Below are 24484 nucleotides of genomic sequence, written 5' to 3'. Positions count from 1 at the left end.
TCCCATCATTGATTTTTGGGTACCACTATTAAGGGATGCAGTCTATTTATGCCACAGTGTAAACGCTGGCAGGCCAACCGACTAAGCATTGGGTTCAAAAGAAGACAAAAAACCATTTGTATAAAGACAGAAACAAAGTGATTACTTATGACATGTATTCCAGGACATAATTTGCTTCTTGTCAAGGGTGTAGACTGGTGTTACTGCATTTGCTTTGCTGTGGAGGTAGCCGATTCTGATCTAGGCTGCTCTCAAATTCTAAAACAAAATCATTAGGGGTTGTGTACTATGCTGCATGAATCATAGAATAATAGAATCATAGAGTTGGAAGAGACCACAAGGGCCATCGAGTCCAACCCCCTGCCAAGCAGGAAAAGTGAAGTTCCACTTGTATAATGAAACTTCCCCTTCATCTTTTGTCCCTGTGTGACTCCCAAATCTTCTATGGGAGACCCCAAGCCCTGTGGAGGGCATTTTAAAGTTGTGGGCAGCAGTGGAGATGAGAAGAAAGACAGGTTCCATTGCACAAATGGAGGTCTGTTGCAAAAGCAGCACATAAATGCTGTTTACACTGGAACCTCAGGTTATGAATGTGATCCATGCGGGAGGCATGTTTGCAACCCGCAGCACTGCGTCTGCGCACGCACGTGACATGATTTGGTGCTTCTGCACATGCGCTAAGAGAGATTTAGTGTTTCTGCGCATGCGCGAGCGCCAAAACCTGGAAGCAACCCGTTCCAGTACTTCCAGGTTTGGCACATCCGTAACCCGAAAGTGCACAACCTGCAGCGATTGCAACCCGAGGTATAACTGTACAGCCCTTAATCAATATTTTCCTGATATTTGCAGGTTGCATAATGGCATTTCTCAGCTGAAATTGATTTACGATGTATTGAACATAACGTGATTTTCATCTTCTTGTACGTTGCTCTTATTGGTTGTAGCTCTTATCACCATTTTACTATTTTGAATGTTTAAATGAATATGCTGAAATGAAGGATGCAAAAGAAGGAACCAATAAACATAAGACATATAAAAATCCAATTAAAAATCGACTGGGTGGAATCCAACCAACGCATCCCAGGAGTGCAAAGATTTCTGCTTGTGATTTGGGACTCCTGCCCCTCCCCCCCTCCAATGCATTCTGCTCGAATCTGCTATGTAGGGTTTGGGGCACCCCTAGTACAGATTTAGGAGATGTTCAGGGAGAAGAGAGTAGGGAAGTCCCATTGTAGATGCAAGAATCCTTACATTGATGCGTCAGTGAATTTGTGCTGCTTTGGATACAACCCATTGAAGTTCTCGCCGCATGTAAATTTGAAATGGAATACCCATGAAAGTCTTGGAAAGCGTGTGTTAGGCAACTTTGTATGTGAAGTGAATCAAATTTCTTCCCCCATCTCTAGTCTCTGTGTGGTACACATAGATCTGTTTAGTCCAGCTAACAAGCAAACAAATGAAAAGCAACAATTGTGGGTAGATAGACCTTGCATATCAGTGATGCTCTAGCATGAAGTAAAATATGTTGCTACCCAATGGCTCTATCTTTGCTAGTTTCTTCTCACATCACCATGGGCTCATGAGGAATGGAAGTGAGTAGAGACACTGCAGCTGGCAATTCCTCCTCTCCTCCTCACTGAACGACTTCTGTATTTTATTGCACACAAAACGTCAGTTTCCCTTTCCCATGTCTCACGTTCTCTAAAGGATATCACCCTAAAGGTGTGCAAATTACGGCTTCTGCAGAACATTGTTCATCCCGACGCATACTTAGATCTCTCTACGCAAGACCATTAATGGGTAGAGAATATATCTCTTGGTTAGCATCATCCGACATTGCGTTATCTCACCTTTGTGTCCCATAGCTTAAAGCCGTTTGCAGGAGGCAAACATGGTAGCGGTTAACATGAAAGAGATGCTAATGAGCAAGTATTGCATGGCAAGCAATTTCGACAAATTAAAAGCTATCTAATAGGTGTGTTGCATTTGGTGTTGAGCCGTTAGTGGAGAACTCATTGCTTGAAGGCAAGCCAAGCCCTTGATGAATATTTTGCCTTAATCTTCCCATTCCCAGGCAACCAAGCCCAGCTCTCCAAACACATATAAGGAGAAATATCCCACTCCCACATCACAGGGGGCTCTCGGTCTCCTCCAGTCTCCGCTCGGCTCTCCCTGCTTCGCAACTTTTGCCATCCTACCTTTCTCCATCCTCCCAAGGAGCCACAATGAGCCGGCAATTCAGTTCCAGATCGTTCTCAACAGGTGGAAGAAGGGGCTATTCTGTTTCTGGCAGTGGCTTTCGAATGGGCAGCGGCTCAACTTCCGTTGTTCCTGTTGGAGGAGTGGGAGCCTTCAGCGGTGGCTTTGGCAGCAGAAGTCTCTACAACCTTAATGGAAGCAGGCGGATATCCACGGGCCTAGTTTCTGGTGGTGGTGGTGGTGCTCACTTTGGAGGAGGCTTTGGTGCACGAAGTGTTGGGGGCGGTCTAGGATTCAGCAGTTTTAGCAGCGGTTATGGAGGTTATGGTGGTGGGGTAGGCTTTGGTGGTGGTCTTGGCATGGGCAGTCATGTTGGAGGCTTTGGTGGTGGTGGTGGATATGCCCTTGCAGGCCCTGCTCCCTGTCCAGCTCCGGGACGAATCCACAATGTCATTGTAAACAAGAGCCTATTGGCTCCTCTGCACATGGAGGTTGATCCTGACATCCAGAGGGTCCGGGTGCAAGAGAGGGAACAGATCAAGACCCTCAACAACAAATTTGCCTCTTTCATTGATAAGGTAAGATGGAACAGGGAGCAAGTTGTATTGCCAAAGGGGCGAAAGGAAGACAAAAATGACCTGTTGATATTCCAAAATAGGAAATGAAGTAACTTTTTCTCGCAATACAAGTGGTTAGAATGATGCTATTTCATGTATGGGTATCTTGGTGAACACAAAGCAGTCTAAGGGGGGAATAGCATCACTAGGCCTGAAGCAATAAAATGTTGGTTTTCAATTGCTTGTAATACTAGGGCTAGGGCAAATAACTTTAATCTATGGATGTAGGTTAAACACTAAGAAACTATGCAAGCATAGCTCAGCAGCAGAATTAGCTTCTTTAAGGGGATTGTAGAATATCCTTGTTGTTCAAAGCCTGGATAAGCAGCTGTCAAGGATGCTACAGATATGAGGAGGTAATTTTTGAGGATGAGATGAGTAGTTGGTTCCTTTTAACTCTGTGATTCTATCTACTTATACCTATGTAAAAAGATAAACTATTGAGTTTTGTAAGCTTCTAAAGATTCTATACATCATGCCATCTGGGCAATTTGGATGTTTATGAGCCATGAAGTCTGTGGACCATACCTTACTGTTGATCACATATGCTTAAAAGGCTGGTTCTATGTTTTGTGGATGCTTACATGTTTAGGACATTTAATATTAGCGTAACATGGAATGAGTAGAGCTCCCATTATCAGAGTATATGTGCAAGGACCTAAATTCTATCCACAGCATTTCTAGCACATGGGCTAGGAAAGATCTCTGACTGAGAAATTCAATAGTGATAATGCTATTCTAGTGTTCTAGGTAGCCTTGCAAGCAAATGTAGGACCAGCAACATCAGTTATATTGATTTATAAGCATCCATGAGGCACAAACCATTTTGATTCCTCAACAGACATTAATCTGCAGAGCAAGTCATTTGGGGCAAATATTTCATTGCTGCTTCTCAAAAGAGGATTTTGTGTTCCTAAAATTGAAATGCATCTGAGTAAATATAGCCCTGATGGATACACAGTAGAGCAGAAAATGGCTGGAATGAGTACACAGAACTCATTGCATCCATTTTATTGGTCCCCCCCCCCCCGAGGTTCAAATTTCCCACATGCAAGGTGATTTTGAGGACCAAACTACTTTTAAACATACATCTATTCCAAATGGAATGGAAATGAAATTTCATGAAGTCAACAGTTAGCAAGATTCCAGAACTTATCTTTTTGAATTTGGAAATGCTACAGATTCTGTGTTTGAAATTTGTCTTTGAGAGAGTTACATCATCATCATCATCATCATCATCACAGCAATAATACACATAAATCTTAAATCTTTGATTAGTTTTACAGCAGTAATGTCAAGGGTAAATTTTATGTTGTGAACAGCCCTGAGATTTACGGATGGCGGGCAGTACACAAATTTTGAAAAGAGAAAAGAAAAGGAAGAATTAAACCCAATCGCAAAGATACAAAGAACTGTGGATCCAGTACTGGGCTGGGGAAAGCTAGTGTCACATGATACTTCTGAAGTCACAATGTAGCTGAAGGCTCACTAAATTCCTCCGTGTTCAGCGTGATCATTTTCGTAGCTCTTCAATGTAGCCTTTAAGATGTGTTAATAATCTTCCAGATGGACAAATTCCAGCAATTTTAAAGGAGAATTAATGGCTCGCCTAGTTTAAAATTGTCTCTGACATTTACCCTTGTCAATTTCATGCCAAACACTCATTCAAAACATTCCCCTTTGGGAAGCTCGTTGCTTTCCAAAGCCTTGAGAAAGTTATCAAATGCTGGACACCTCCAGTTTGCCAGGAGAACGTCATTGTTTTCCCCTTTTAAAATGCAAATGGAGAAAGAGAGTGGAAGATTGCGTAACTGAGTAGGGCACTATCTATAGCTGTACTGGAATGCTATAATCATAATAATTTAATTCAAAGCTACTGAATAACCCCACTCTCTCCCCAAAATTTAAGGCTGCAGTCCTGTTCTCATTTCCCTAAGAGCAAGTCCCACTGGGCAGGCAGGCATAGGGTTCTGCTGTAATTAGACCTTTTAGCTATACAGTGGTACCTCGGGTTACAGACGCTTCAGGTTACAGACTCCACTAACCCAGAAATATTACCTCGGGTTAATAACTTTGCTTCAGGATGAGAACAGAAATCGTGCTCCAGCGGCGCGTCAGCAACAGGAGGCCCCATTAGCTAAAGTGGTGCTTCAGGTTAGGAACAGTTTCAGGTTAAGAACGGACCTCTGGAATGAATTAAGTAATTAACCCGAGGTACCACCGTACATTTTGATGAAGAAGAGACTATAAAAATGTATTGCAGCCACATGTGATAGCCCAGGCACTGAATTTAACAACTGATTAGCAAAATATAAATATTAGTGTTTTCAAAATGCAGGAATAGGTGGGGAATTCAATTCAGTTTGCACTTTCTGAATCAAGATGTGAACAGAAACACATCCTTTGGGATTTGGAATCCAGTTCTCCAGCCAATAATGTGTACAAAGAGCATATGCTAAGGTCTGGATGTACATGCAAATATTAATAAACATACAGAAATACATTGTATCAGGGGGAATTGTTTTGCAAAAATGTCTCTGTTAGGCAAATTGCACACAAAAATGTATATTCACACTAAATTCACACTAAAATGATGATGACTTTTCACTAGAATTTTTTACCGTATTTTTTGCTCTATAAGACTCACTTTTTCCCTCCTAAAAAGTAAGGGGAAATGTGTGTGCGTCTTATGGAGCGAATGCAGGCTGCACAGCTATCCCAGAAGCCAGAACAGCAAGAGGGATTGCTGCTTTCACTGCGCGGCGATCCCTCTTGCTCTTCTGGCTTCTAAGATTCAGAATATTTTTTTCTTGTTTTCCTCCTCCAAAAACTAGGTGTGTCTTGTGGTCTGGTGCGTCTTATACAGCGAAAAATACGGTAATTTTATTTCAAACTGATATGGAAATGCGAAGGACGGGGGAAAAGAAGAAATAAAAAGAAACTGAAATTTGCAGATTGGCCCATCCCTATTGAAATATTAGGCACAAATTTTCACAGATGTTGAACACAGATGTTTTATCATCTGTGTTTTTTGAAAAATTCAGGGCCACGTGTACATATATAAGTATTGAATTAATACAAAACCAGTTCAGGCTACTTCTTGTATGTCAATGTTGTTGTATTGTGGCTGCCATAGGTGGGATAGATCAGATATGGAGTCAGGGGCTGTGTGCATTCTTGTGCTGAAGGGGTAAATGGAGATCAAGTGAAGACAGTATTATGCTTCCTTGCCCTATCAGAAGAGGAATATGTAGCTTCTGGGGAGGGGTGTCATTTCCCTTATTGGTTTCCCAAAAAATATATTGGGATGATATTCTGGTCCTGTCTTCTCACATTAAATACGATGTGCACACTTAACACCCTCAAGGAACACAGGATGTGCTTCACGCATAGTTACGCAGAGGCCTGATTTATGCCATTGTGGTTTCATCCAAATGATTTCAGCCAGGTACTTGTTGCTCACCTGTGAGATGATATGGTGTCAGAAGCCTGCATGCAGCCCGTACCAATTATGGCCTGTTGTGGAATCAGATGTTAACTCGGATCACAGCTTTGGGATTAGGGTGCAGGCTACTAGTGTTTAATGTTAATCTGAATCCATGTTATGCATGGGATTCAGGTATCTCCTACCCCTCTGCCCAAAAAAAGGAAGATGGAAAGGCCTTATTTTAGACATAGCGTTATTTTCAAAGACCAGCAAACAGTCAGAACTTTCATGCAGTCTGCTCCTGTGCAGAACCTAAAACCTAAAAACACTCTCAATATAATTTCACACTTTTCAGCAGTTTCTCTGTACCTGTACTTCTTATAAGCAAAGTTTTCCTACTGCTTATGTCAGAATTAGGGGACTCGGGTGGCACTTTAAACCACAGAGCTTAGGACTTGCTGGTCAGAAGGTCGGCAGTTCGAATCCTGTTGCTCCGTCCCAGCTCCTGCCCACCTAGCAGTTTGAAATATTCACACATTACACTTTAGTACAAAGATATGGTCCATATGGGACGCGGGTGGCGCTGTGGGTTAAACCACAGAGCCTAGGACTTGCCGATCAGAAGGTCGGCGGTTTAAATCCCCGCGACGGGGTGAGCTCCCGTTGCTCGGTCCCTGCTCCTGCCAACCTAGCAGTTCAAAAGCACATCAAAGTGCAAGTAGATAAATAGGTACCACTCCGGCAGAAAGGTAAACGGCGTTTCCATGCGCTGCTCTGGTTCGCCAGAAGCGGCTTAGTCATGCTGGCCACATGACCCGGAAGCTGTACGCCGGCTCCCTTGGCCAATAAAGCAAGATGAGTGCCGCAACCCCAGAGTCGGTCACGACTGGACCTAATGGTCAGGGGGTCCCTTTACCTTTACGTCAGAATTACTTCCCTCCCCGTGCAAAGACGTCCAGGGCTCTGCGCTCTACTAGTGGGGAAAGGATCATCTTCAAGCAAGCTAGGGTTTCAGAGTCCCATGTTGGGAATAGTCTTGCAACTGTGCTACACTTGCACCAAGCTTCAAAAACCATTATCCCATTAATTCTTCCAACATCCCTTTAGGCTCAGCTCCTTATTACTATGTCTCTTGTTGTACAGATTAAGGAGCTGAAACTGTGAGATAGATAGTTTGCCCAAGGCCACCCACAGACTCCTTGGCAGAGTTCCAGTGTGCATTCAGTTCCCACAGTATAAAAGCCTGTATTCTGGAATAATTTGAGAGTTTGAATTACTGCTAGGAAATGGGTTTCTGTGCTTGATTTATATCTTGATAATAAAAAATACGTTTTAACTGAAAATCATTTATCAGCACCACCCAATTCCCCCTTTCCTACATTTTCACTCTCACTTTAGGGGCTCCGTGATCAAGAACGGATCATGCTCACACCCAAAATATACAAAGTGGCTTTCCTTTTATAACATAGAGTCCTTACTAGTTAGAAAAACATTTCTATTTTTTCACTTCCCCAAATGTACTGAGCAGATCTTCACTAAGAGCCCCTCCGGACTGGGCGGTTTTGTTGTTGTTGCTGCAGCAGCAAATATACTTAATTGTCATTCACAATAAAATTTTGAAAGTCACCATTTTCAAAAGTCACAGTTCCACCTTTTAGAACGCAATATTTCAAATATTGCTGAGTTATAAATTTATGCATGATTTCATTTCAGTTTTAATTGGCTTTTTAAAATGCACTGAAGGCTTTTTAAAATGCACTGAAGGGTAGACGAAAGATTGAAGGAAGCTATGCCTCCCTTGGTACTAATATATTGCGAGACAGGTATACCTGTGGTGGTATAGTCCTACCACACGAGTGTAATACCTTAGAATGTGCATGGCAGGTATTTAGTACAGGGCCAGAGACTCACCATCCTCTTTTTACATGATGTGCACTTATATCTGTGAATTGATTCTGGTCACAGCCACGCCTCGCCTTTAAAGTACGTGGTTTTCCTCAAGGAATTCTGGGAACCATAACCTCTAGTTTCATCTCTGCCCTTCCCTTGTTGTGTTCCAGGTGCGATTCCTTGAGCAACAGAACAAAGTGCTGGAGACCAAATGGGACTTGCTCTACCAGCAGGGCAGCCCAGCTCTGAGGGACAATCTTGAGCCGCTTTATGAGGCTTACATTGACACTCTCCGAAGGCAGCTTGACCACCTAGTCAACGATAAAAACCACCTGGACATTGAACTGAAGAACACGCAGGAGCTTGTAGAGGATTTCAAGAACAAGTATGTGGCAGAAAAGATGGCAGTGAGGGTGACAATGCCTCTTGCTTGCCTGCTTGGAGGACAAATAGATGTGTGTGTTGTGTGTGAGTGTGTGTGACTTTAGCCTGACTGAAATCGAGCCAACTTTACAAAAGTAAGAGTGACATCCATTATTCTGCCCACTTTTTTTTTTTTGCCTCTGGAAGGTTCTCTATGGGGAAATGTAGCCCTGTAGGCTGAAAAGCATTTCCCACCTCTCAACTTTTGGGAGGTCTCTTCCATTCATCATCAGTTAATTTCCCACAAGGATAGCATACTCCTCAACCATCCCAATTTGAGCAGGACATCCCAGAATTACAGAAGCCATCCTTGTTTCTGATTGGATCCTGGCATGTCCTGCTTTTTGGCCCAGCGCAGGAATTTGCGACCAAAAAGTGAACGTCTTGATTTTGCTCAGCAGGAAGTTGGAGGGTGTGAGATGGCTGTGATCCAGCAGAATGACCACTCCCCACATCAAATGGGGCGCCTTTTGCGTGGTCACACGCAGCTCCCCAGATCCCAGTGCGGCTCCCAGTTGCACGGGCTGGCTTCACCCTCCCCAACCTGGATACCTGGAGGTCTCTGCCTACCTCAGCCAATCACCCAATCCCTCCTGGGGAGGCGTTGCTAGGGGATTGGCCAGGTAGGGGGAGGGACTGCCCTGCCCACTCAACAGAAGGTGAATCTTACCTGAGAAGCGTCAGTTGGCTCCAGAGCTTCTCCCACCCTGCCCTCCCTCAGTTAAGCCTTCTTTTGCAGGTTAACCTTTTCTCCACAGGTACGCAGGTGCTGCTACGTCATGGTTGCTGTTGAAGGTCCAGAAAGGAATTTTCCTGCATTGGCAGGTTTTGCCTTTCCCGTAGCAAAATGGCACAACTTTGGCGGTTTCAGGCCTTGGGCGGAATCCTTTAGTCTATCTTCCTAAATGGGGTGTGTGTGTGTGAAGCGGTGACCCACGCCCCCCTTGCGGCGGTGATCCCAGGGTTCCCCGTTAAAGGGGCCTTGAGGGGAGGCATTGGCCATACACCAAGTGGTTGTCATTGCTCTCCCCTGTGATGGTGGCAAAATGGGGGGGGCGGGCTCTCTGCTTGAACATATGTTCTCCAGAGCCAGCCCAATCCCCACACATTCTGGATAACCCTGATGTCTCCCAGATCCCTGGCTGGGGACTGGGAAGGATAAACACCCAATGCTTGAGCCAAGGTCTCCCTACATCTGAAACGTAATAAAGTTGTGGCCAATTTTAATCCCATAGCACATTGTCTTGAGTCATTATTCCGCTTGGGGGTCGCCTGGGGTTGGGGGGGTCTCCACCTGTCCATGCAAAGCATATTCTCTTGGGATAAAGCAGTCTTCCAAAACATGGGGCTTCCTGTAACACTTTGAGTAAATCACTGTCTCATAGCCTCATCTGCCTCACAATGTTGTTATGAAGATATATACACTACTGGATAGCTCAGTTGGTTATAGTGTGGTGCTGATAACACCAAGGTTGCAGGTTCAGTCCCCATACGGGACACTGCATTGCAGGGGGTTGAACTAGATGACCCTCAGAGTCCCTTTCAACTGTATAATTCTATGATTCTATGCCTGTAAGGTTTGTATTTCATGCACTTAAATTATCATGCTGACAATAATTATTTCCCCCTTTCTAACAGATATGAAGATGAAATTAATAAACGTACAGCTTGTGAAAATGACTTTGTGGTGCTCAAAAAGGTAAGTGGCATTAGGAAAGTTTAAAACCAGAATGGCAGACCACTCTTATTTCCTATTTCTTATACACCCTGATCCTAAATATCTGTATTCGTGTATTCATCTGTGAATGTGCAAGAATAATGACTAAAGTCAGCACTTTTGCATTTTGTAGTTCCACTTGTGCAAAACCCAGACCTAAGCCATGGTTTGTGCCATTTGACTGGTGAAGCAGACAATAGTCAGAGCTGGCATGCAAAGTCACACACTTACTTTTCAGTTAATGTTTAAAATCATCTAAAGTTCAGCTTTGGGTGGATTTTGATTGTTAAATTCAATTTTGAGGAAGACTTTTGACAAAACAGAAGCCTAGCTGTTGAGGTTAGTTCTTAATCAACAGATTCACATCAGGGAATTCCACTTCACTTTGTTCCAGGGTGTATCACACCAATATGTTTTGGAGTTTGCCCCTAATATTGGGCCTTATTGCACACACACTCTGCTCTGCTTATGCTAACAGTGATTTTATGTTCACCCCTAAGGATGTGGATGGCTCCTATATGCACAAGATAGATCTGGGATCCAAGGCTGACTCCTTGACTCAGCACATCCAGTTCTTAAGAGCGCTCTTCGATGCGGTAAAGATTTTTATCTCCTTTTCTAACTGTATGGGAATGTATTACTAAACCAACTTCATCACCCAAAATGTGACAAATAACTACAGCCCCTTGAACAGACTAAACTACAGTCGTATCTTGGCTCCCAAATGCCTTGGGAGTTGAATGTTCTGGCTCCTGAATGATCGAAAACCGGAAGTGAGTGTTCTGGTTTTCGAATGTTTTTTTGGAAGCCGAACGTCTGGTGCAGCTTCCACTATTGGGATGCAATTGGAAGCCGTACCTTGGTTTTCAAACTTTTCAGAAGTTGAACGGACTTCCGGAATGGATTCCGTTCGACTTCCGAGGTACGCCTGTACTTCAACAAATTCATATCCACCTGCCAACCTATTCCCCAAGGACTTGACTTTATTCCAGTTTGTTAAAAACAAGCAAACATCCTAAACTGAACTTCTCTCTTCAAGCCAGTTATTCATTTTAGCACCAGCTAAACCAATTCCTGTTATTATGGCAGGGTGAGTGCCAGGGTCCTTGGTTGGGATGTGCACAGGCGGAAGAAGGGGTGTGTGGTGGGTACGGTCCGCCCCGGCTGTCACCACTGAGGGGGGTGACAAAATGCCACGCAGCACTCACCGCAGGGCCTGCAGTGCACCCGAGCCATGCGTCTCTCCTGGGAGAGACACGGTGGCTTGGGCGCACACAGGCTCCACACTGCCCAAACAGTCTGCCTTCTGCCTCCCCTCCAGCTGTAGGGCAGCTGAGGGGGAGGAGGTAGGCAGACTCTGCGGTGTGCCCTGCCCTTGCCCTGGCCCTATGGGCAGCTCACCCCGTCCCTGGGCACGCTGCCCCAGGCTCCTGAGAGGCTTCCTCTGCTGCTGGGGATGTGCTATGCTGTTATGTGCTCTGTGCATACAGGCTCATGAAGGCCAGGCTGTCAGGCACCAGGAGTCAGGGAAGAGTTTCCCCCTTTTGCAACAGCACCTTCAAGTGCAGTCTCTGCTTTCTCCCATAAGGATTTCTTACAGTATCTCTGATAGTGGTGTCTGCAAGCAAGGCTATTAATAAAATCCATTTCTTTTCAGCAACCACAGGTTTCAGTCCAGTTTGTAGGCTATCTTGAAAGTTCCTTTTAGTTGAAAGGAAGGATTAAAAATACCTTGGACAAATGAAGTCCAAGAAACCACAAGATGTAAAGACCAAGATATCACAAAAGTTTTTCAATTGATAATAAAAATTATTTCATAATCCCCACAGGAACTGACTCAGGTACAGGCACAGGTTAAAGACACCAATGTCGTCCTACAAATGGACAACAACAGAGATCTGGACCTGAACAGCATCATTGCTGAAGTGAGAGCTCAGTATGAAGATATTGCCAACAGGAGCAGAGCTGAGGCAGAGGCTTGGTACCAAAATAAGGTAAAATTTTGCTGTAACTCAGACACAAAGTGTTGCCAAAAACTGAAATTCAAAGGCCCTCCTGAATTTGAAAGTAGATTTTTGAACTGTTCCAAATCGTTCATTGGAATTCAAAGCTGAATTTAGCGCCCCATGTTAAATTTCAGAATACTTTATATTTGACAGTCAATAGTTGGCAATATTAAATTAAAAATATTAAATTATTTTTCAGAAATGTGTAAGATTTTATGGATATTAAGGTTTGAACAATATGAGTTCAAAAAATTATAATTTTAAATTGGCACTTTATTTTTCACATGGTGACTTATGGAACCACTAGTTTTCCCCCCATTAGCCAGTGCTCATCTTTTCAAGTGGTTGGGCTAAGTCTTTAGGAAAATGAAAAGAATAGTTTGTCACACAAAATAAATCCAAACTGATATAAAACTTTTGCAATATGAAAATTCTCTCTATTCTTATTTTCTTTTTTGAGCTCCGAAATTGCTAAACTATGATCCAGTTATAGCAACTGAGAAGCACAACAATTTGAGCAATAGTTTTTTTGACCTGATGTGGAGCATCTCTCCTCGCATCACTCTAATAATAGTTGACAGAACTATTTATGTTGGGCCAAAGCCATGGTTTCTTCCTGCCTCAACATCACCCTCCCCAGCTAGCTGGTGTTAATGTAGGAATGAAGTAACTACAATACCAATTCATAGGCATCACAGAATAGACAATGTTTATGATTGCCTACTTCACACATTGGGTGAGATTCAGCTAACAAAGCATGCCTGCAGAAGCTCATGCAATGACTTGCACTAGCACAATGGGGTTTTCCCTCCCCCCATTCCCTATGCTCCCCTAATTGGTTTAGGGGTGTCAGGAGAACCCCAAAAACAGCATGCAGGGGGAGATCATTCCATCAAGCCAGCAGAAATGCTTGTCTCAATGGAGCAATCAGTTTAGTGCCACATTGAATTCCTTCCATTAAGTATTTCCAAATGAGTCCATTCACAAGGACACAAATATTTCCTCCCATGTGTCTTTGCTGGCTTATACAGACAAGCTGAACAATATAACACAACATGATAGCCAATAACAATAGCACTAAACACTATCTATAGACTAATACAAATGATCAGAAATTGCAACCAAAGTCTCTAAATCTTCTTCACCAGTCACGGTAGAATAATTCAAAAGTTTGATATATACATAATCTGTCACCAAATATCGCCGGAACAGAGTTTCCGGATAACCAATCTGTTTTGTTCCATGCTTCATCAGCCAATCTTGATCAATTCTTTATCAGCCAGATTTGTATGAATTAATATGAGAAGGATGCAGTTCAACTTCTTAACAAGCCAATCTGACATGTAAGCAAATATAAACACTGTAGAAAATATGCTCTGGATCAGTGCTCATATGATACTGTAGTCACTGATGAAGAAGATTTCTGATCATTTGTATTAGTCTATAAATAGTGTTTAGTGCCATTGTTATTGGCCATCGTGTTGTGTTATGTTGTTCAGCTCATCTTTGTTGGCTTAAGCAGAAAATATTCACATATTACACTTTAGTACAAAGATATGGTCCATCTGGCCTTCCTGGTGTTATTGGACTCCAACAGTTTCCAGCTCAAGCAAGCATGACAAATTGGGAGGGGTGGTGGAAGTTGTAGTCCAACATTTGGATGGCCACACATCCCACATCCTTGGTTTAATACCATCCAGAACTTTATCTGTTTCCAACATCTGTGTAGAAATGCATCCATTATACCTTTCTTTGTAAAATTGCAACGATGTGTCCTTTCTAATCGATGCAACATGCTACCAGCTGAAATCTAACTGAGCACCAACTCCTTTATCTATGTCCATTTACAGACATGTACTTAGAAGAACTTGTTGACATGAGTTGCTTATGATGATTGCTATTTTGTTTTGTGGATATCAGTTCCAGGAACTCCAAACTACAGCTTTCAAACATGGCGATGACTTGAAATCCACCAAAGATGAGATCGCAGAGATGAGCCGGCTTGTCCAAAGACTTCGCTCTGAAATTGAAATTGTGCAGAAAGCTGTAAGACATAACTTTTCCCCCTTCCACATAGCCTGTAGGCAACCAACTGAGGCAGCTAGGGGCTTCATGAGGCTCAAGGTTCCTTCTCCTATAATATGCTGTATAAATCTATGAAAAGCTCAGCCCATCCTGGACAAGTTTTGAGCAAGTCACAAGATATCCAAACAATTCCTTCTGATCGCTCTTACTCAGTTTGTCAAGGACCTGTGCTGTTGCTATTTGTGTCTTATGCTTGTACATCCTGTTCTTCCTCCTAGGAGCTTAAAGCAGCTTATATATAGCTCACTATACAATTGTCGCTTCCACGCAACTCCCAGGTCCAGACCTGAATAACATGCCTTCAGACAGCTCTCATATGTTCTAACCCTCCTAACACCTTCCTCACCCCCAGGATTTAACCTGGGCTTACCATATGCAATTATCGATGATTGGGTGCATTTTTGGCTTATGAAAGGAGGTGGATTTAAGAAATAGCAGGGGCAGGAGGGAGTGGAGAGCCATGGAACACCATAAACCACAGGCAAGGCAATAAGTATTAAAGTTTCAGAGGGAAAGGTAGGTGAGGAGTAGGGATGTTTCAGGGCATCATTTCCCACTCTGCCCTGTATTTGTTGCATACAGTGCTGCTTCCGCTCTGCTGCAGTTCATCTTCTGCCAAAACCTACATTATTCATCTCACTGTCCACTGTGGCTTATATTACATAAATTATGTAATGACAGCATCCACCCCATTCATTTCAGTGCAAAGGAAATGCAATGAAAATAGTGGGGGGAATGCAATCAATTTTGTATTGTTCGTGGATTGAAAGCAACAACAGCAGTGAATGCCATCTGCATTCTCTGGATTAGTTTCCATTCCAGACATGAAACAAATAAGAGAACATTGTTGGCATTGGAATTATCTGACATCTCTAATGAGAAGTGACCAACAGCAGTTATGGCAAGACTGTTGCAATACCAGATGTCAAAAGCATCTCTTGAATGTTTGTGTGAGCAACTATAGTGTCAAAGTAAGATTTTGTAGATAGACTCAGTGGGTCGAGTTGGCAATAGCCAATAGAATGAAAGAAAGTTCCTAGCTGGCCTTCCCTTTGCATTTATTATTTATTATTATTATTTTGCCTCATTCCTTCCTACATACAGAGTACTTCTTTAGTCCTAACCTGTTCCTCATCCCTTATCCCATAAAGCAAAAAATTCACCTCTCGTTGTAACAAGCAACAGCATCACCAATGAAAGCAGCAATAATAATAATAATAATAATAATAATAATAATAATAATAATAATAAATTTTATTTATACCCCGCCCTCCCCAGCCAAAGCTGGGCTCGGGGCAGCTAACAACAATCAAAATAATCCAACATTCTAAAAACCTTTCACTATAAAAATTAATCAAAATCAAATTGATGGCAACCATTAAGCAAGATTCTGTGCAGATTGCCAGAGGAGGGAGTCAGGCTGCGCCCTGACCAAAGGCCTGGTGGAACAGCTCTGTCTTACAGGCCCTGCGGAAAGATGTCAGGTCCCGCAGGGCCCTAGTCTCTTGTGACAGAGCGTTCCACCAGATTGGAGCTGCGGCCGAGAAGGCCCTGGGCAGGGACAGGACTTAGGATATGTACACTACCCATCCAATAGACTGGTCAGCTTTGAGTGTTGCATGATGATGAAGAAAGTGGAAAGACCAATGGAAAGCAGAAAGCAAAACCTACTTATTTTACTGGATCCTGTATCGTAAAATGGATGTTAGCAGAGCCCACAAAATCTTTGATTAAGACATATCCGGATGCACAGTTGCCTAGGCAATTGCCGTCTTTGATACTCCCCCTTCCTTTCAGAATAGCGTTTGGGGGAAAGATGTAGGAAACCAACCCACATGATTAATAACTAATAACCAAAGGAGGCACTTCTCCATTTTTTATTTATTTTATTTTTTAGATTAATGGCCTGCAATCTTCCATAGCAGAATGTGAGCAGCGTGGGGAAATGGCCCTCAAAGATGCAAGGACAAAACTGGTCGACCTGCAGACTGCTCTGCACACGGCAAAGGACGAGCTGGCTCGTCTATTGCGGGACTACCAGGAACTGATGAATGTGAAGCTGTCCCTGGATGTTGAAATTGCTACATACAAGACACTGCTGGAGGGAGAGGAGATCAGGTAGGCATTGGGAAATCAGACATATCTGGCGGCATGTGGATCCAGGTGCAAAATATGTCTGCCATTTTGTGGCTGGATGTTTCGAATGGGACTCCTAGTTCTTTTTAGAATGTGGAACATAGGAGGCTGATTTATACTAAGATAGGTTCACCTATCTCAGAACTGCCTACACTGACCGACAGCAGCTCTCCAGGATTTCAGAATGGAGTCCGTCCCCAACAGTACCTGGAGCAAACAGGGATTGGATAGGCATATAAGGCGCATATTCTGTCACTGAGCTCCGCCCCTACCCTGTATCCAGTTCATGAAGCAGCCACTGCCTAGTAGCCCTTGGGGAGTTTCTTCAATGAGGAATGTGCTCTGTTGAATGTAAATCTGTTGAATTTTCAAGGACCACGCAATGTTCATTCTGCTGTTGTCAGGTGTTGTCACGTGCGGGAGGCACGTTCGCAACCCGCAGCATTCACAGCCTGAAGTGCTGCGTCTGCACACGTGCATGACGTGATTCATCGCATGCGCGTGACATCATTTTGTGTTTCTGCACATGCACGAACACCGGAACCCGGAAGTAACCCATTCTGGTACTTCCGGGTTCGGCGCGGTCTGCAACCTGAAAACACGCAACCCGCAGCGTTTGTAACCCGGGGTATGACTGTATTTCAGGATTTTTCTTAGAAGGGTTGTGGGAATGGGTGATTGGCTAATGGGTGTGGTGAACCTGTTGACGACTGTTGATTACGGTAATTGGTCTTACATGAAAAAGCAAGGGATGCTTGCTAAAGCTATTATTGGTCACTAGCTCTTTAAAAATCCCTTGCTTTTTCCTGTCAGACCAATTGCACTCATCAATCCTTCCCCTCCTTCTTATTATATATAAGGGTTTGGTGACTTCTGTCTCAGAGTACCTGAAGAAGTGTGCATACGCACAAAAGCTTATACCCAGAACAAACTTAGTTGGTCTCTAAGGTGCTATTGGAAGGATTCTTTTAAAGACTTTCTTAGGACAAATAGACTTGATTCTTTTAAGGGAGTTTCTTTGTAAGAGCTTTTTAACAATCTTTTTAAAGGATTTTTTTTATTTTGCATTGGTTTGTGTACACTGCCAGGGCCGTCTTTAGCATATGTGCCTCTGGGGTGCAAAGATCAGCCCAGCACCCCCAAATTTAGTTTAGCTGGCGCATTTTTGAGGAAATGGAAAACTAAAATCGTGTGCTGAAACGCATGTGTAGTAGAGCCCTAAATACTAAGTAGTTAGTCAATGAAAATGCCAACAATTAGCGAAAATAAACATTTTCTCGCTGGCACAAGATCCTTTGTGTTAGATGTACTGCTGACCCTGCTGACGCATAGCAGCTCAATTCAATACATAACATAATCTTAGGCAGCTTCAGCAGCAGGCGCCAGGTGCCTCCCAGAATTCGGCACCCAGGTGCTCTGCACTCCTCTACCCCCCGGGCCCTGTACACTGCTTAGATTTTTAAAAATCAAGATATATAAATTATATATACCCCCCCAATAGAATGAATGTAGGTAGATTCAAGTATTGGAGCTGGGCTGGGGAAGCAGTGGCCCTCCAAATTAGGAGGCACTGTTTTCTACTCCACCTTGTTTTTGTCACATGCAGCACTGTTTCCGTTTGCTGCAGTTTGACTTCTGCCCAAAGCTACATTATTCATCTCAGGGCTTATCCACACTTACCTTTCCTCCACTCTTAAATTGTGGTACAGCCCACAATTCAAAGCTCTGTGTCCCAGTCCCCCCCCCCTTTTGCTCCGGAGCTTTCCCCATGAAAACCCACTCTTGGATTCTTAATTGGAGCAAACATCCATCTGCGAAAAACCTGAATTAACATTTGCTCTGATAGAGCACTAAAGAGTGGGTTGGACTGCACCCCTGAACATTGACCATGCTGACTGGGGCTGATGGGAATTGTAGTCCAAAACATTTGAAGGGCAACAGGTTGAGGAAGGCTGAGCTAAATCAATCCCTATAACTAATGAAATTAACAAGCTGGCCTAGCATGGGTTGCTCTCACTTCAATAGGTTGTGTTTATCTTTTCAGGATGTCTGGAGAATTCTCAACCCCTGTTAACGTATGTAAGTATGTGCCATAGCATCTGACTAAGAAACAAGGCTCTTTGCTTGAGGGACAGAAGGACATCTCTAATATAATTTTCCTACTCCACAGCTGTGGTCAGCAGTTCTAGCACCATCAGTGGTGGTGGTGGAGGAGGAGGATATGGCCTTGGAGGCGGAAGCGGATACGGCCTTGGAGGAGGAAGCGGATATGGTGTCGGAGGTGCAACAGGAAGCGGATATGGCATCGGAGGAGGAAGTGGGATGAGCCTCGGCGGTGGAGGTGGCGGGAGCTGTGGACATGGCCATGTCAGTGTTGGAGGAGGAAGAGTCAGCAGAATTAGTACCGGAGGCAGTTTAAGCGGTTCCGGAAGCCTCACCGGTGGAGGATATGGCTATGGAGGAGGCAGTTCGAGTGTGAAGATCGTACATTCCTCTTCAAGCAAGAGAATAAGCAGCTAAGCTTTCCTTGCTCGCACCCTCCAAAAGTACGCACCATTCCTTGCTTCAAGAAAACAAAGATTCTTCCCCAATTATGTACATCTCCCTCAAAGCCCATAACACACACACACACCTACTGGTGATTTTCACCTGTATAACTTCCCCTTTAACAATGCAACAAGGAAAGTGCCAAATATTCAATTATTCTGTTTATGCCACTCTTTGAGTCATGATGAGAAATGTTAGCTGGTGCAGGCTGTAGATCGGAGAAGCCCAGGCTTGAATATGTAGGCATATTTTTTAAAAAAAGAAAGAAAGAAAATGAATTCCTAAATTAGTGTTAAGGAGGAGGGTTACTTGTTCAGCTTTCTCGCTGGCATGCTAGTTTTGTGTGGACAGGGAGGCTTTGTAATAAATGGGAAGCAGTTAAAAATGTGCTTGCTCTCCTCACCCAGGCAAAGGGTTGAAGTGGTACAGTACAGGAGAAATTGTACCATGCGACATGATTGTTCCAATAGTGTGGTGTCTTCAGCCCACTCCTCAGTCACAATAAGGTTGTAGACAGTTGCTTTCTCCTTGCGCTCTAGTTTTCTCTGTTGATACTTGATCTTCTCTGGGGTGCTTCTTCCAGAGCACTCTCATCCTTTTCGTTACAGTTGCATAATTCTGAAGCAAACTGGTGCATAGCCTTGTCCCAGAATTTCTCTTTTCTCACCTAAGTGGCTCCTCCCCAAGCCCATTTCGTGGCAAAGAAAAGGAATGTCCGGAAGCGAAATGAGAAATGAATAAATAAGGTGGTGCAAAACAACAGAAGTGCTTTCATAAACTCCCTTTAAAAATAATAACAATTGTGTTGTATATTCCATTTTAAAACACACAGTCTGTGTGTGTTTCCAAAGTTAGACGTTGCTAACAATAAGCTACAATTCAAGTATTCAACAATTTCATTGGCCGTCCCATGAGTCTGATGAAGTATGCTCTTGTCTATGGAAGCTTATACTGCAATAAATCTGTTAGCTTTTATGGTATACCAAGACTCCTTGTTGTTTTTACAGTTCAAAGCATTGGTATCTCTCTAGGCAACAGGTAGAAACGTGCTTACAGATCAGGCCCAGGAAGACTACTCTGGAGACGGCTCATGTCAGGCATGGCCAAACCTGGCCCTCCAGCTGTTTTGGGACTACAGTTCCCATCATCCCTGACCACTGGTCCTGTTAGCTAGGGATGATGGGAGTTGTAGTCCCAAAACAGCTGGAGGGCCAAGTTTGGCCATGCCTGGCTTATGTGAAGTACAAGGTACTTGTCATGTGTTCATGCTGCTCCAGTGGCGAGAGAGGGAGACATGTGAGAGAAATCAAAATGGACAGATACTCCCATCTCTAAAACCAGAGTGGAGCCAACATGGTGCCCTTCCGTTAGACTCCAAACTCCCACTGAACAAAGTGAATGCAAGCAATATTCAGGGATAAAGATTGGTGGAGCAGGTACATCCTAAGCCAGATAGGAGCTCAGTCAACGCTAATACCCACCTCATACACTGATGTAATGCCTATGTAAAGGAGGAATTTCAGAAGCTCAGTCAAAATCTGAAAATCAAAACAAACCTCTGCTGCAAGGACTGCTTACCGTATTCCGGTGTGGACATAAGCAGGCAGCTCATCTGTATGCCTTGCTCTGGAACTATTCAGCTGCCGTATTCAGAGCTAGGAAGGAATTTTCCTGCAGATGAATCAGGCTTGTCTGGGGTTTTTGCCTACCTCATAGCAATTGTCACAACTTTTGGCAAAAAAGGCATTGAGTTGGATTCTTAGTCAAGACCCAGGGGGTGGGTGGGTGCCCGACCCCCAGGTCCAGGATCAAATTCAGGATACCCCAGTAAAAAGGTATAGGGGTTGGGTTCTCCCCAAAGCCCCACATGGGGGACTGATGGGCCATAGAATATACCAAAATCACGACCCATTAGATTTGTGTCAGTGGGATATCCTTACCACCAGGTTCCACCCTGATGGAGGTATCAGCAAACAGTTGGTTTGGCTGATTCAAGATAAAGATCCAGTGCTGATGTCAAAGCCAATTTACACCTGGTCAATAAAGTTATGGCCATTTCAATCCCAAGCTGGTGCCATATGTTTTTCTCTCCCCCTCCTCCACCTCATATACAGTGGTACCTCGGTTTAAGTACTTAATTCGTTCCGGAGGTCCATTCTTAACCTGAAACTGTTCTTAACCTGAAGCACCACTTTAGCTAATGGGGGCCTCCTGCTGCCGCCACACCGCCGTCATGCGATTTCTGTTCTCATCCTGAAGCAAAGTTCTTAACCCGAGGTACTATTTCCGGGTTAGTGGAGTCTGTAACCTGAAGCGTATGTAACCCGAGGTACCACTGTATTTGGCCCCACTTCACTGTTGTCTGCAACTTTATTCTCAGCTCTGTGGTGTGAGAGGCCTAATTTTTGGCTCAAAATGTAAACATTTAAAAACATGGACTCTCTTTCTGCAGACCAGATAACACCACTCTCCAAACACACAGACACTGCTGCTTATTGCAATAAGTATATCCCTGCACTGAAGGGGGTTGGACTAGATGACTCTTCGGGTCCATTCCAACTCTACAGTTCTGTGATTCTACAGTGGGAAGGAAACCTCCATCTGCACCAGTGGAGGATTCCCTCCAGTAGGGGAAGAGACATAGCTCAGTGGCAGAGCATCTACTTTGCATACAGAAGATCCCAGGTTCAATCTCTGGCATCTCCAGGTAGGGCTCTGAATGTCCCCTGTCTGAAACCATGGGGAGGTGCTGCCAATCCATGTAGGCAATACTGAGCTAGATGGGCCAGTGGTGTAAGGCAGCTTTCTAAGTTCTTCCTGTGGTACATATAACAGGATCCTCTGCCATTTGCTATTCGAGCAGGTGGAGCTGTGGGCTAAACCACAGAGCCTAGGACTTGCTGATCAGAAGGTGGGAGGTTCAAAACCCCGTGACGGGATGAGCTCCTGTTGCTTGGTCCCCACTCCTGCCCACCTAGCATTTCGAAAGCACGTCAAAGTGCAAGTAAATAAATAGGTACCGCTCCGGCGGGAAGGTAAACAGCGTTTCCAAGCGCTGCTCTGGTTCGCCAGAAGCGGCTTAGTCATGTTGGCCCCATGACCTGGAAGCTGTATGCTAGCTCCCTTGGCCAGTAAAGCAAAATGAGAGCCACAACCCCAGAGTCGTCCACGACTGGACCTAATGGTCAGGGGTCCCTTTACCTTTTTACATAACAAAACAGTGTGCATGTTACTTACATTACGGCTGTGTTCAGCACTTTTACAAAAGGGATGTGTGTGGGGAAAAACAGCATCAGCATCATCTACAAGTACATAGAAGACAATGCCTTATAATCTAAATATGTCCCTGTTTCAGGAGGCCTCAATTAGTTATCTTATATGCATTTTGAAGATATCCATCATGGATTCTGTTTCATGCAAAAGGGCAGAATGATATATTTCTGTCATGCACTCTGGGATAGCTCAGCTGGTAGAGCATGAGATTCTTCATCTCAGGGTCATGGCTTTGAGTCCTACATTGGGCGAAAGATTCCTGCATTGCAGGAGGTTGGACTAGATGAGCCTTGTGATCCCTTCCAGCTCTACAGTTCTATGACTGTATGACCTGAGCCATCTTCCTGTGGTCAGGTTGTTTACCTCGTCCTAAACACCTGTCAGGTGAGATCACTGGACGGCCTGTTTTATGCTGACATTGTTTCCCCCCTGAATCATAGAATCATAGAGTTGGAAGAGACCACAAGGGCCATCGAGTCCAACCCCCTGCCAAGCAGGAAACACCATCAGAGCACTCCTGACATATGGTTGTCAAGCCTCTGCTTAAAGACCTCCAAAGAAGGAGACTCCACCACACTCCTTGGCAGCAAATTCCACTGTCAAACAGCTCTTACTGTCAGGAAGTTCTTCCTAATGTTTAGGTGGAATCTTCTTTCTTGTAGTTTGGATCCATTGCTCCGTGTCCGCTTCTCTGGAGCAGCAGAAAACAACCTTTCTCCCTCCTCTATGTGACATCCTTTGATATATTTGAACATGGCTATCATATCACCCCTTAACCTCCTCTTCTCCAGGCTAAACATGCCCAGCTCCCTTAGCTGTTCCTCATAAGGCATCGTTTCCAGGCCTTTGACCATTTTGGTTGCCCTCCTCTGGACACGTTCCAGTTTGTCAGTGTCCTTCTTGAACTGTGGTGCCCAGAACTGGACACAGTACTTCAGGTGAGGTCTGACCAGAGCAGAATACAGTGGCACTATTACTTCCCTTGATCTAGAGGCTATACTCCTATTGATGCAGCCCAGAATTGCATTGGCTTTTTTAGCTGCCGCGTCACACTGTTGGCTCATGGTCACCCTACTTCTGTACCTAAAACCTATGTGAGATATTTTGTGGCCTAATGGATAGCACACATTTCTGTGCGGGATGTGAAATATCTCAGCCTAGACTGATCCTTTTCCCCACATTCCACAATACCATGCAGAATACTCATGGACATGCTATGCCATCATGGTAGCTCAGAAAATACAGTGGTACCTCGGGTTAAGTACGTAATTTGTTCCGGAGGTCTGTACTTAATCTGAAACTGTTCTTAACCTGAAGCACCACTTTAGCTAATGGGGCCTCCCGTGCTGCTGCGCCGCCAGGGCACGATTTCTGTTCTCAACCTGAAGCAAAGTTCTTAACCTGAAGCACTTATTCCTGGGTTAGCGGAGTCTGTAACTTGAAGCGTATGTAACCTGAAGCGTATGTAAACCGCAGTACCACTGTAGTTAGAAGGGGGTTTCCAATGATAGGGATCAGCCAATTTATAAACATAGAACATGGCATGATTCGCCCAGTTTGGGATTTTGCAAGAGAATCATTCAGGTGGTGGCACCCCTTAACCTCCTCTTCTCCAGGCTAAACATGCCCAGCTCCCTTAGCCGTTCCTCATAAGGCATCGTTTCCAGGCCTTTGACCATTTCGGTTGCCCTCCTCTGGACCATTGACTTCATGGCTATGGTTCTTCTTTCCAAAAGCTGCTTTGTGGACCTATTTTGACTGGGCAAATGGGGTAGAAAGGCCTTGAACAAATCAACCAGCATGGGCCAACTGCAACAAAAGAGAATATTTCAGTGTTCCCAGGGAAATACTTGAGTGTGCAGAAAAACAACAATATTAGCTTCTAAAATTAGTTGATACATTTTATTCCTGCCACACACAGGGGCGTAGCGATGGGGGTGCGATAGGGGCGCTCCGCACCGGGTGCCACCACTGAAAGGGTGACAAATTCTGGGGGGCACTCACCATGGGGCCTGCAGCACGCCCGAGCCATGCGTCTCTTCTGGGAGAGATGCGGTGTCTCGGGCGCGCACACTTGTCTCAGACTCTGTCACTGCTTCTCAGCAGTGGTATCAGTCTTCTTGGCCAGCTGTGCTTCCTCTGGGAAGTACAACATTAATTATAG

The 24484-nt window shown here is 44.2% G+C and overlaps 1 protein-coding gene across 1 annotated transcript; it reads left to right on the top strand.

Annotated features, from left to right (window-relative positions):
• Positions 1-2099: 2099 nt before the first annotated feature.
• LOC310671461 (keratin, type II cytoskeletal 6A-like) lies at positions 2100-20027 on the top strand. Its single transcript, XM_083427564.1, has 9 exons — positions 2100-2777; positions 8304-8518; positions 10195-10255; positions 10774-10869; positions 12103-12267; positions 14200-14325; positions 16262-16482; positions 18545-18579; positions 18671-20027. Exons 1-9 carry the CDS (start codon positions 2226-2228, stop codon positions 19018-19020), a joined length of 1821 nt encoding a protein of 606 aa, XP_083283690.1. The 5' UTR covers positions 2100-2225; the 3' UTR covers positions 19021-20027.
• The last annotated feature ends 4457 nt before the right edge of the window (positions 20028-24484 follow it).

Source organism: Podarcis tiliguerta (genome assembly GCF_965153285.1).
Source record: "Podarcis tiliguerta genome assembly, chromosome: 2".
In the NCBI taxonomy this organism is placed as follows: domain Eukaryota; kingdom Metazoa; phylum Chordata; class Lepidosauria; order Squamata; family Lacertidae; genus Podarcis; species Podarcis tiliguerta.
The sequence above is the reverse complement of the archived record's forward strand: the minus strand, read 5'-3'. Positions and strand labels throughout refer to the sequence as shown.